The sequence below is a fragment of the Acanthisitta chloris genome, unplaced genomic scaffold, assembly GCF_000695815.1.
Source record: "Acanthisitta chloris isolate BGI_N310 unplaced genomic scaffold, ASM69581v1 scaffold30431, whole genome shotgun sequence".
NCBI lineage: Eukaryota > Metazoa > Chordata > Aves > Passeriformes > Acanthisittidae > Acanthisitta > Acanthisitta chloris.
The window spans coordinates 4,443-17,142 of record NW_008658230.1 but is presented as its reverse complement, the minus strand read 5'-3'; the positions used below and the strand labels follow the sequence as shown (position 1 = coordinate 17,142).

Sequence of the window (12,700 nt, the reverse complement as noted above, 5' to 3'; positions counted from 1 at the left end):
TCTTTCCCATCCATGGACCTGCTTAGACAGATGCACTTCTGAAATATTGTAAAGACTTTCTCTAGCTCTATGGATATTACTTCACTGAGTGGTTTGTCCCCTATATGCACCTGTGAAAGATGATTCATAGATACATCTGGATATCCCCACGTAGGAGCCTGGAGGGTTTTGGCCTTTGCAAACTTTCTTTCACGACTGTGTGCTCATAGGAAAATTTGGATGTGTTACATCTATCCCCATCGAGTTCTCCTTCAGCCTAAAGGACGCAGGCAGCTTAATTTGCTTCATTTGCCAAACTATTTGACACGATATCATAAAAATGTGACACGCTGGAAAGCTACCAAAAGATTGAAGTTTATTTCCTACTCAGCTGTAGGTTAATGCTTCTGTCCCTATGGCAGCAGTTGCTTGTAATGAGCTGTACACACAAAAAATTCAGCAGTTTCCAGATAAAGCTTTCCCCTGATGCCGCCTGCAGTACAATTTTGGTGAAATAAAAATGGCATCTTTGTTGTCAGAGTGGGAGTTACGGGATTTGTCCTGATGGCAATAATTGCCTATTCAGCATCTGGCACTGCTGAAGTGTATTTTGGGACCTCCCCTCTGTCTTTTCCACTGTGTGGAGCAGTGGGGAGCTATAAAGACATTTTTCACAGGACCACTGCCCTTGTTTCCCATTGACCCAATTCACAGCCCTCAATAGGATTAAATGGCATGATAAGAAAAAAGCTTTACATTCTGAAGTTGTAAAACTGACCCTCTCCCCCTTCAAGAAGACCCCTGAGGAAGACGAATATATTGGCCTCAACTGGAACAGATGTCAAAACTCAAAACAGCTCTTTCTTCATAAAGTTTATAAGTATTTTTAAAGGAGGTGGAGGAGGCTTACTATACGCAGTAAGATAACATTAAAATGCACAGCTTCTCAGGAGTTGAAAGGATGCTTTTCCTACAAACTCTCTCTTCTCTTTATCTTATCTGCATGGAAAGTAAACAGAAAGTCGCCATTACCTCTCGATATCAGTGAGTCTGGAAGAGTCACGGAATCCTTTAGCAAAAGGGTTGCTGTCAATTTTCAACTTGGTTATCTGGAAACACAGAAAAGAGCAATACAACATGAGCATAGTGTTAAGGTATTGCAGCATAAAAAGTGTTAACCAATCCATCCTTCTGACTTCACTGCTAATTTTATCCATGTTCCTTGTGTGTGTGCATGTGTGCTGCTCTTCAGGCACTGCAAAGCTGAAGAGGCAAACCAGGGTGTATTACACATATGGCAATGGAAAGACCAAAGTCCACATCAGGTTCAGCCTTCATGTTGCCCAGAGCAGGAGGAACCCACCCACATACAGCATTACTGCTTCCAAGTACTTTAACAGCATCAATCAGGTTGTCTTTTCCACACACAATACAAATCACCCTGCTAATATCTGAGCCTTGTTGGTGGAGCTGCACATCAGCTAATATGAGCCCAGACTAGGAGCAGCCACCTGGAAACCTGAAGATGTGGCTTCAGTTCAGCACCACTTTTTTTTTTTTAAAAAACTGGAAGTGTTCTCAGCCAGGCCTACCAACCACCACACAGGGGCAGTTTAACTGGTTTTGTAGGAAGTGAAATAAAGGAAGGGAAGGAAAAATGTGGGGAGAACTCAGATTTAAAGTGTCAGAGCCTGGTTTAAAGGAGTAGCCCCAATGAAACTATCACAGTTCTGAAAAACCAGAGACCTTGCAATCAAAACTCTCCTCCCATCTTCAAAGGCAGCTACAAACCTGCCCAGTCATCCTTCTCGTTCTGACAGAACAACTCCCTGCCCAGGAGTCCATCTGGCCCAAAGCTTCAGACTCCCCTTAACTTTGCAGCAAAACTTTTCAGGTATATAGCAGTGGCTTTCAATATGTTTTTGGGAGGAACAGGAAAAAAATACACCATTATCTTTGTGAAATTTTCTATCTGTCCAACCAATTTAAATTTGGTGATAAAACCTGAGAAATCATCATAATATTTGACTTTTCCAGCCATACTTCTTCTAAGAGTTAAAAATAAAATTGTTAAGTGGGAGTTACAGCTTGGCAAGGGACAACACAGGACCCATCCTGCAAAGCAGTGAATGACACCAACTCTAGATTATGTCCATGAAAATCAACAGGTCTCAACATTTCAAACCCAGCAGCTATATCAACCTGACTTGCCTCAAAAAAGTCTGTATTGAAGAGGCTACGACCTCATTTTAATAGCTGGTCCTCAAGACAGAGAGGAAAAAAAAAAGGATCTTTTCCAAGTCCTCAAACAATCAAACACTCCCATCAAACAAAGGTATTTCAAAATGGGGTGGCTTCTCCTTCAAAATAAAAATAGAAAAAGAAAGAGGACAACTAACTCAACTTGTAATTCTGAGAAAGAGGTCTTCTGGAAAGGAAACAGAGAGGAAGTGACAGGCTGACAAAGACAAAACCTGAATTCTTATCTAATGGTCTGCAGTGAATTGGTCAAACACCATGGCACCTCAGTGCTGGCTGAGGGTTTGAGGCTGTCTCATTATGCAGGTACAACTGGGGGAAACAACCCTGAAGCCTTTTCACAAAGACCTTGCAACAGCTCAGCAAGTTACTTATAGTCATATTCTGCTTCCAAGATATCCCTCGCCTCATGATGATGTTGCAAGGAATGGCAGGCTATTGCCTCACGTACAGTGAACATTTTTATGGCAGCATTCTGAAAACTACCGTGAAAAAAAGACAAGCTCTAACTAGTTCCATTGACTGAGATCACTAACACACCAAGCCAACTGCACTGCAGAATAATAAGGATGTCTATTCATCTCTTGAGCATACTTTCACCAATCAAACTTCCATTTTCCTAATATTAAAGTTTTGGTATGACATCACAAGAGAAACTTTTTGTATCCACCAAAGCCAGATGAGATTCACAATCATTTATGGCCATATTTTTCCTGAGAGACTGTCTCACAAACAATCAGAGAACATCTGCTAGAAAGCATTTTAAAATGAAATCTGACCTACAATTCAACTCTGTGGCACTGGTTTGACTGTTTAAATAAATGCATGCCCTTTAAATCTTAAATTATGAGATAGTTTGTTGAAAGTGTAATGTATTTAGCTTTTATCTAATAACCTCCAGAAATGTAATCAATCCCTCCTTAAAACAGTTCTGAAAGAAATGGCAAAAATGAAAAAAGGCTCCATTTTCATTAGTCATAAATAAAATGACAACATCAACCTCTAGGGGTTCCGGAGATGTTCCATTGAGAAATTTTCCAGGACTCAATATATGTGCTTCGGGAAGGTTAGTTTAAAAACATCTCTGGTGTAAATATCGTTGGTAGACACAAATCTATCCTACAGAAATAAATTCCAGGTTTAGCCGGTTTTGTGCCTGTTACTATTTTGCTGGTTACATGGAAAAATCTAACTGCCTGCCCAAACATTATATTCTTGAGACTGCCATGTGCTGAATGTGTTTTCTGCAGCATTCAGATACAAAGCTGTGTTTAAAATCAATACATTAAAGCCTTAAAACAGGATGCGGGGTCTGTCATAAGGACTGACATAAATACTGCTATTATCTTCAGTGCTTCCTGAGCCCTTTATGCAGTAGTTTCATTTTATTCATGGCATTTCAAAATTAATTACTTTTGCTTCATATTAAGAAATGACAACTTATTTAAATAATCCAGGAGGTGCATTGATTCTGTGATGGTGCCTGCCCACGTGTTTGGACAGTACTTATATTTTTCTCAACTTGGGGAAACTAAAGAAGGAAATAGGTGTTTTTTTGAAGTGCCATAGTCATTAAGCCATTAAAACACACTCTGGATCAGACTGAACCCAACAACATACTTCCACTGACTGAAATATTAAAGCACAATCTACTGTCAAGCAGAGCCTCTGCTCTTTGATTTTTTATAGACTTCCTAAAATTACTCATTAGCAAATCCATTGTTATGATCTCCTCCATTTTGTGTATATTATTCACTGGCATGCAAATTGAAATGCAAACATCTGGATGTAATCTGGGCAGCCTCTGAAAAGCGTATCTCTGAGTGATTTTCCTTACATTTGAGCCTTACAGCTTAATTAGTCAACTTTTTAAGCCCATGAAATCATCATGTGCAAACCAGAATATCTCTCAGCTTATAGCTTGTGGCATGAAAGATCACTGCAAATAAGAACAGTTCCTTAATGATCTATAATTAGAAAATGACTAAATGTTAATATGCAAACAGCTTTGTTTAGACAGAGGGAAAGACAAAAGAAAGCCTCTTTTACTCTTGTCTTTACTCTTGTGAATAATACTTATGGCTTTTTGAAGTCAGTAGTACTACCCATATATGTATAAATTACTCCTGAATATGAATAAGATTGGCATTGAAAGGTAGGTTAAATCAGAGACTTTCCTAATTTAGATTGGACAAAAGGGAGTCTTCAGCAGGGTGAAATTTACTTACATCTGTGGAAATTAGCAACTGTACTTACCAACTGATTCTGGTAGGCGGTAACAGCAGTGAAAACGGTCTCTGGAAAGATAAATGTCCTGAACTCTTCTGATTTCAGATTCAGCAAAGAAGCAGTGTGATCCTTCTTCTTAATGATGTGGACCCTTGGCTGGTACTTGTGCATGGAGTTCAAAATGATCTGCAAGAAAGAGTGACATGGTACTGTCCTGAGAGGAAGGCTGAAAGGACCTTCAAAGGCTATAGAGCTGTGGTGGGAAAAAAAAAAAATAAATCTAGTTAACACTGCAGGAGAAACACCTGAAATCTAACCAGCCAGGGGCTTGTTTTCAGAGCAAACTCTCCAGCTCCTTTGGGCAGTTCCAGGAAACAAAGGTGGAAAAGCAGGCTTCCAAGGAGCTAGTCTCCTCTCACTCCTATGCCACTGATGAGCATCCATTTCTTTTAAGCATAAATACCTGTTCCTACAGGTGAGGTGCTTTACATACAGAATTAGTTACTGCTAGAGTGTGCCCCAGTTTGCAGATGTAAATACGCAGCTCCTGAATGTTAATGACCAAGGATACACACTTGCAAAAAAAGCACAGGTGCAGAATGAAAACAGCCACAAATCCCCCAGAAAAAATGGCAGAAAATATAAGACCCATCCAAAACCCCACCACCAGCAGCAGCACAAACCGGCTGACCAAAAATAAAACTCCAAGATCCTTTCACTGTGGCAAACCTTTAAAACAAACTACTTCATAGATGCTCTTCACCGCAGACTACCAAAAATGAGAGCAAGGAGGGAAACCAGTACAGAACCCCAAACTGACCAGGTGTTGCTATTTTATCCTCATTAATAATTGTTTACGAGCTTGCAAAACAATTCTAAACCTAAGGTACCAACTAACCAATTTCAACGTTCACTGGAGTCAAACCGAGAGTCCCACTTGCTTAAGTTACCACTGGCTGGAGGCCTGTTTGGCTGCCTCTAACCACAGTATTACAATATAAGAATTAAATACAGAGCTCGGCTCACACCAGCCCTTGTTTTGGATATAATCACAGTCACAAGACAAAATTGGCAATGGTGTGGGTGGTTCTATTTTGCAGGGACCATAACGACATTACAGTCAGCTCCGTACATCTGGAATAGCTAATGTGCATTCCTCAGGAAGCGTTAACTTCAGCTGAAACATAGCAGAAGTGGTGCAGTATTTCATGCTAACTCAGTCAATGAGAAAGGTTGCACATTGCTTTGGAGTGGAGGGCTCAGAGACAGCTCCATCATGGCTCCAATTTCCATCAGCTTTTTCTTCACTGCTCCTTTGGGGCCAAGACTCGCACTGGGACCTTGTAGGGAGGCACACAGTGACAGCAAAGGCATTACAGTGATGGGGAATCATTCTCCTAAAAGTGTTGCTTGTCTGCTTTTACCAGCTCAAGTCCTTTCTCAAAGCACTTCATTTTATATACACACATACACAATGGCCATGGACTTTGCCTTTTATACCTTTAGCACTTTTTCCTCTCTTTGTAAAATTTTGTCTTATAATCCAAGTCACTTGTGCTGCTCTAAGCAGATGGAAAAGACATTTTAAAGGAGGGTGTGTGGATGGTGATGAGCTTACTGAGGGGTTGGCCCACAGACCTTGGTGTTTTCCATTGCCTTTCAGGGCCGTGACATCCACACCAAGGCATTACATATGAGCAACAGCCAAGCAAGCTGTGACAGAGCAGGTCCCACAGATGCCCTTTCCTTTCACTCCTCTGTGAATGCAAATTATGATAAAGAAACTGCCTTTCTCAAACAAGACTACGTTATCCCTTGCGAAAATTTTCCAAAAACAAAAGCATACAGGGATAACATCCCGTCATGATTCTGTACCTTGCTTGTTCCCACCAGAGGCAAGTCTGGTCATTCAGGTACAAAACAACTACTGAGTGTAGCCATGAGGCCATGAAAGACACATGGCTAAGGTTAGGGTCACTGTTTCCTTTATGTGAGGGTCTGTATGTGTAATGCTGCAACTTCACACACACACCGTCCCCCCCAGGCTGCCAATGTTGCAGTACTCACGGATATTAAAGTGAGCATGATAAATGCACCAAGATACCCCTTAAAAATATTCATATAACTTCATGTGTTAGGGCCATCAAAACAGCCTAAAGGAGTTAAATACGCAGAGTGCACATCACAGAGTAGCCTCCAGGAGTGGTCTCCAAGCAGTCCCCCATCTGCATGGAATAGCTATCAGAAAATCCCTGATGTCAGCTCTGCAATACTCATGCTGGCACACTCTGAGAGAAACATCAGGTGCACATATACTTGTAGCAGTCCCCTGGCACATGCTTGCTGGCAGACACAGGTCCCCAGCTACCCCATCTACCTTTGTGCTGACAGCTTGCAGCAGGGGAGATGACCAGGATCCCTCCTTACAGGACCCTGTTTGCTGTAAGGTCAGGCAGGTTTGTAGGCATCTGGCTCCCACTGGCTACAGACCAGTTACCAAAGGCAATCTGGATGCCAGCTGCAAATTTCCAAGGTAGTTTTGAATTCAGGAACTGTGCTGTGAATGCTGCTTCTCTATTAATGAAAGAATAGCATTACCAGGCAAAGCTTTCTTTCTAAAGACAAGAAGGTTCCTAACTTCTGCGAGATTGAGTCTAAAAAACCCTGGACATAACCTCCTGTGATTATTCCAAAACCCCTGCTTTCAGTTTCTTGTTGGTCGTGCTCATACATTTGTGTTCGCTTTTGCACACATTCATGTGTTTAGGTTTTGCAATTGTAAATGCCAGAAAAGCAATTACAATGATGTATACACTTATGGTTCACCTCACCATAAACCAGAAGCGATGCCACCCCAACTAAGTGCGACCAAAAGTCTTAAAGAAAGCACTCTGGTTGAAAAACGTCACCAGAAATCTGGAAAATAAGTTACATTCATAAATATTTCACAACCAGAAAAATGGGAATTACTCGCTTGGCTGTAAAAATCCAGAGACAGGAGCCGTTTCCTTCCTCTGGTAAGGATATCTGAAAGTGTTTCCATGGAGCGAGCTGTATGTCATGCACACAGAGATAAGACTTCTGCTTGATGTTTGGAGAGAATATGTGCATAGCTATGGGGTTACACATGTTGCCAAAGGTACACAAGGGAAAATGCTTGCCAGCTCCAAAAGTCTCAGAATAAGAGAAAACAAACAAATGCTAGAACAAATGCCTCTCTTCTCTTCAGATTCCTTTTCAGGAAATGAACCACCCTACAAATAAAACACTGCAATTACCTTAACAACCAAAACTGTCTTCTGGAGGATGGAGAAAGCAAGCAACTAGAACAACTGGAATCAGGTTGGATCCAGCTTCATTACCTATGACTAGTATTTAAAGATGTCTTTTAGATCATCAAAACTTCCTCAAGAACCAACATGTCTTATCAAACATAATTAAATATTTCTCACTGGTAAGGACTAGGTCTTTCAAACTGAAAGGAGAGATTTCAGGAGGTGTTTCAATTCTCTCCTTCTTTGGATACACAGGAGTTCAGAAATGCCATGGGCCATAGCACAGTGAACCCTCCTTAAAGGCTCCAGAGAATTAATTTCTTCCTTAATTTTATTCAATGATGGTATTTGCATAGCTTCAATAAAACAGCACATAAAACCTGGTATCTTAATTTGGAGCATAAAAAAACCCACAAAATATTAGATAAGGAGTGCTCTGTGACGGTGAAACACCTGTCACGCAAGTCTCGACACAGGATCAAGCCTTCAGGGTTTATTCTTAACTGAACATGCAAAACTTTCCATCTGCATTGGCTGTCCAGAGCTTTTGTGTAAAAAAACGAGATGAACCTCTGCTGCTCCTCTGGAAGTTAATGGGAAGGCCACATCTCAAACACTACAGATCATTTTCTCCTACTGTCTGCATCTGAGACGATTACATCTTCTTGCTGTCACATGTCTCTGTTCCCGATAGCTTCTCAGACCTACTTCTTTATACTCGTCTGGGCTTCTGGGAACTGCATTGCTCCTAACTAGCTTGCAATATACTGCTGCAAGCCCTTTATTAGAGGCACACATGGCCCCTGTTATGATGAAAAATGCTTCTTTTTAAGTGCGCACGTATACTGCTCTATCATCACTCGGTGATAGAGCCCACAAATCTTCAGCTTTGCCCTTCTACAGATTATGAAATAAAAGAGAGAAAAAAAAAAAGACATTCTCCACTAGCCATGAAGGGAACAACAATGGGAACTATATTCAAGAAAAATATATCCACAGATGGATCTTTTCAGAAGAACAACACAGAGGCATTCGTCTGGGCTTTTTGTTAGTTTGTTTGGGATTTTAGCTACTTTTGTTGTTGTTATTGCTAGGATGTATTTTAAATTATTATGATTGTGATTCAATTCTCAGGTCTTGAAACGAGTAAAAAATCTGTTTTGGGAGAGAAGCATTTGCATAGAACACTGTCTCACACAGTCCAAAAAGGCAGTAAATACCAGACTAGGGAAGGGGTTTGTGATATATTGTATGCCACAATTATTCAGCTGTACAAATTATTTACCTCTGCCCATGTTGTAGAATTCAAGATCCCTCCTCTCTTCCCAACACCTCGTTTACTAACGCTATCTTTATGCTCATTCTCCTGAATTGCCCTGTTCTCAGCCAACAGCCCTTTCAAATCTGTTCCCCTGCTCCTTCTGCCTTCCCTGGGAGAACCTCTGAGCCCAGAGCCAACACTTTTAGCTCTTTCTTTGCAATTTAGAGGCACTACTAAGTTATCTCTGCACCTTACAGGCACTTTTAGAGAGAGGACAGGACAGACAATGCCTTTTCTTACCACCTACCATTAGTCAGGTAACTAAAGGAGGTGTTCCCACTAATGGAGCATAGCAAGAACTCATGGCCAGCGGGTCTGCAGCCTATTTACCAGCTTCTAGCCTCAGGGCTTGTAATAATAAACTGGCACCAGTCAAAGCTGGGACCTGTCTCCTTTAGAGGCCCAAGTCCACCTTGTGGCACCTTGACTTGCAGGTAGCCTATGGTTATTTCAAGGGCAACTGAAGCACACTCATTTTTATAATTCTGTAGACCTTGCTTCGGTGTCACATCAATATTTTCTTCTGAGTCTGTGCCCATGCCATGATGCGTCTGAAAATAAAAGAGCTCTTATTGATGGGCCAAACTGTAACAGGTTGCCCACAGTGAGAGGGAGCTTCCAAGCACACATGTAAAAGCACATGGGGCTCCTAGCTAGTGCGCGTGGCAGAGCATACTGTCAAGTCAGCAAATTGCAAGCAGAAGCAAGACAAAATGCTCGTCTTCCTTCCTTCTGTCTCTCACTTTGATGCTCAACTCCACCCTAAACTTGTCCCAGATGGGTATTCTGCCTCTGATGGCAGCAAGAGCATGATTTGGACCATTGTCCCAGGTGCTACCTTATGAATGTAAAAAATCCCTGATATTTGAAGCTGCCTGTTCCTCAACAACAGAGGAACACAAAGGGACCCTAAAACTTGTTCAACCAAACATGTTCAAGCTTCACACAATGTTTTCCTCCACTGTGGAACAAAGGTCTGGCCACGAGAGGTGTAACGTGGGGGCTGTGACAGCCTTTCCCCATTGCAGTCTCTTTCCAATAAGCTTAGCCCTGTGGCACAAACCAGTGATTTCCCTATGGCAGTTCCTTTACCCATTCCCACCAGGAGGGCTACTCACATGGCCATGCTGATCCAGCTCATTGTTGGTGAGTTTGACTTTTTCGAAGGACACCATCTGCTTCAGCAGTTGCTCTCCTGTGAATGGGGAGTCAGGATGCACATACAACCTAAAAAAACACAGGGAAAAGCCTGCTTATAAAAAAATATCACCTCTTGGCTTGTACTTGGGCACCACCTCTGTATGAGATTAAAAAGTCCATATGATCTTGCTTTTGGGATATGCAGTGGTTTCACTGACATGGGTTTCCTGAGAGCTTAGGGCAATACAAATCTGCAGCTAGAGCAAGATACCATTTCCCCCGAATTAATGAATGCCTGAAATAAAGCTATTCATGAAAGACAGTAAAGCAGATGACTTATTTAATTCACAGGAACATAATGAAGAATCCAGTGTCTCAGTGCTAGACTGCTCCCTAACCATACCTATTATTTTATCCAGTTATCTAAAATGGAGACATTAACTAACATTCACTGTTGTGTCTTTTCCCAAATGAAAAATTGATCATGTCTTCCCCCACAACTGTACTAACAAGCACTTAAAATAACAATGACTACAGCTCCAAGAGAAAAAACATGGTGTCATTACAGAGATAATGGGGGAATGTAGATAAAAATGCATTTTTCTTTATGTGTAACATTAAGCCGTGATAATGATTTTAACCTGCACTCAATCACACGTTCACCGTGGTGACGTCTGTTTATAAGAGGTTGAAGGCTATAGTCCAGCACAGTGGTCTGACATGAAAAATTAATTGCAGCTCTGTAATTAACAATCCACCACTTGGGAAATTAAGCAGAAGAAAAGGAAGTAAAAAGACCTAGAGATACAATGATATATACATTATGACTAGATTAGTTACAAGTGCCAGGCTATTTAAAAACAATTATTTTATAGGAATAGCTTATTGCTGAAAATTATTCACTCAAATGTTCTTTTGTGATAGTGAATTAAGAGCTGGATTAGACCTTCAGCTAGCGCAAACCAGTCCTCCTCTACTTCTCTCTGCATTGGCTATCACTCACTGAGGGCCTTACTCTCATTTTGGGTTCTGCCTTTGGCCACACAAATGGATTTCTTCCATTGGGTGGGTGGGGCAGCACTGAGATGCCAGGTTAGAAAGATAAACATTTGTTCTTGTTGTTGAGCTACGATTTTAGAATGGAAAAACCACTAAATGATGGGGCGTAACTCTGATAGACTACACTGGTCCCTAATCACTGAATGCCCATACAAAAGATGCTGGGGAGCACAGCTCTGTTGCTCAAAGAGGGAGGAGATTTGATCCTTTATTCTCTGTTTTTGCCAGCAGAATCCCCAAGACCCAGTGGAACAAAAATTTTACTGACATGGCTCGCTTCAGATGTTTAGGATGTTTTCCTTACACTGATCCGAACCACAGCTTGTCTGCTCTAGCTATGTCCATGGAAGGGGTACTAAGCCAGGATTCCTGTCAGAATAAAATATTCCTAGCATGCAGACGTCCTCACTGCTATTGACTCTGCTGATTGTACTGCAAAGCTCATGAAAAATGATGCTGTATCTCATGACCTGGAATCCTGTTACGTCAAAAGAATTTTAGCTCTCATGAAAACTGACTTTTGCCTTCCTCTAAAAAATCCTAAAAATCTCAATTTTAGAAGCCCAAATTATAAATGACAAAACAGAAATAGTTCCATATATGTTCTACAACTTTTCAGCCAGCCTTGTGGTATTTTTTTCTGGAGCCTGACTCCTAATTTTGAATGTCTGGATAGCGAATAATATTTACTGTGATCACAGAATGTCAGACTCAGCAAGGTTTGGCTAATTGGGACCAAAAAGCCAAAGTATTTCAAATATGTGCTGGGGAATGAGTAAAGACCTTTGTGTGTCAAAAAGCTGAGCACAATTGTTTTACACCATCGATGGCTAATGTTTGACACTGCTTTCAAACTACCCAGTGCCTGGACATTGGCAGAGTGCTAACAGGAAAGTCGCTGAAGGATGAGAACAGGAATATCCGTTACAGAAATATAATAGGCCTTACTTCTCTTTACCCATTTACTACACACCATCAATCCCACTGCAACATGTGGCTCCACCTGTTGAGCTCCACCTATTTCACACACTTCTGCTACAGCCCGAGCTTGTACACCTCAGAGAAGAGGATTGAAAATTAGATGTATCACTTTCTGAAGCAGAAGTTGTCAGCAAGACCACAAGAGAGCACAAGCAAACGGGTTAGAGAGAGAAATGTGCATGTTCCAGTGCAGCACACAAGGCTTCCTCAGAAGTTTATGCAGGCTCTGCTGTCACAGCCAGCCAGATGTGAGTGGCTGCTCGATTAATTCATAAAGGCTTTAGGAGCCATATTTTGGTGTGAATTTGCCCCACAGTATATAATGTTTCATGATATATGCAGGGTTTGGGTACTGCTTCCTTCTAGCATATTTTGGAATGCGACACTGCACTCCTATTTAGCTCAACAGTTGGTCTGGCCCCACAAGTCTCATGCATGCTACTTGAAATTACTATAA

General features: G+C 41.3%; 1 protein-coding gene across 1 annotated transcript in view; it reads right to left on the bottom strand.

Annotated features, from left to right (window-relative positions):
* Nucleotides 1–12,700, bottom strand: part of TBX20 (T-box 20) — a gene marked incomplete at its 5' end in the record, with an annotated part of 32,248 nt that overhangs the window by 15,110 nt on the left and 4,438 nt on the right. The window contains 3 exons of the mRNA XM_009085026.1: nt 1,012–1,088; nt 4,495–4,653; nt 10,182–10,290. Of these exons, the coding sequence (XP_009083274.1) occupies nt 1,012–1,088; nt 4,495–4,653; nt 10,182–10,290 (345 nt within the window). The remainder of the gene's footprint in view (nt 1–1,011; nt 1,089–4,494; nt 4,654–10,181; nt 10,291–12,700) is intronic.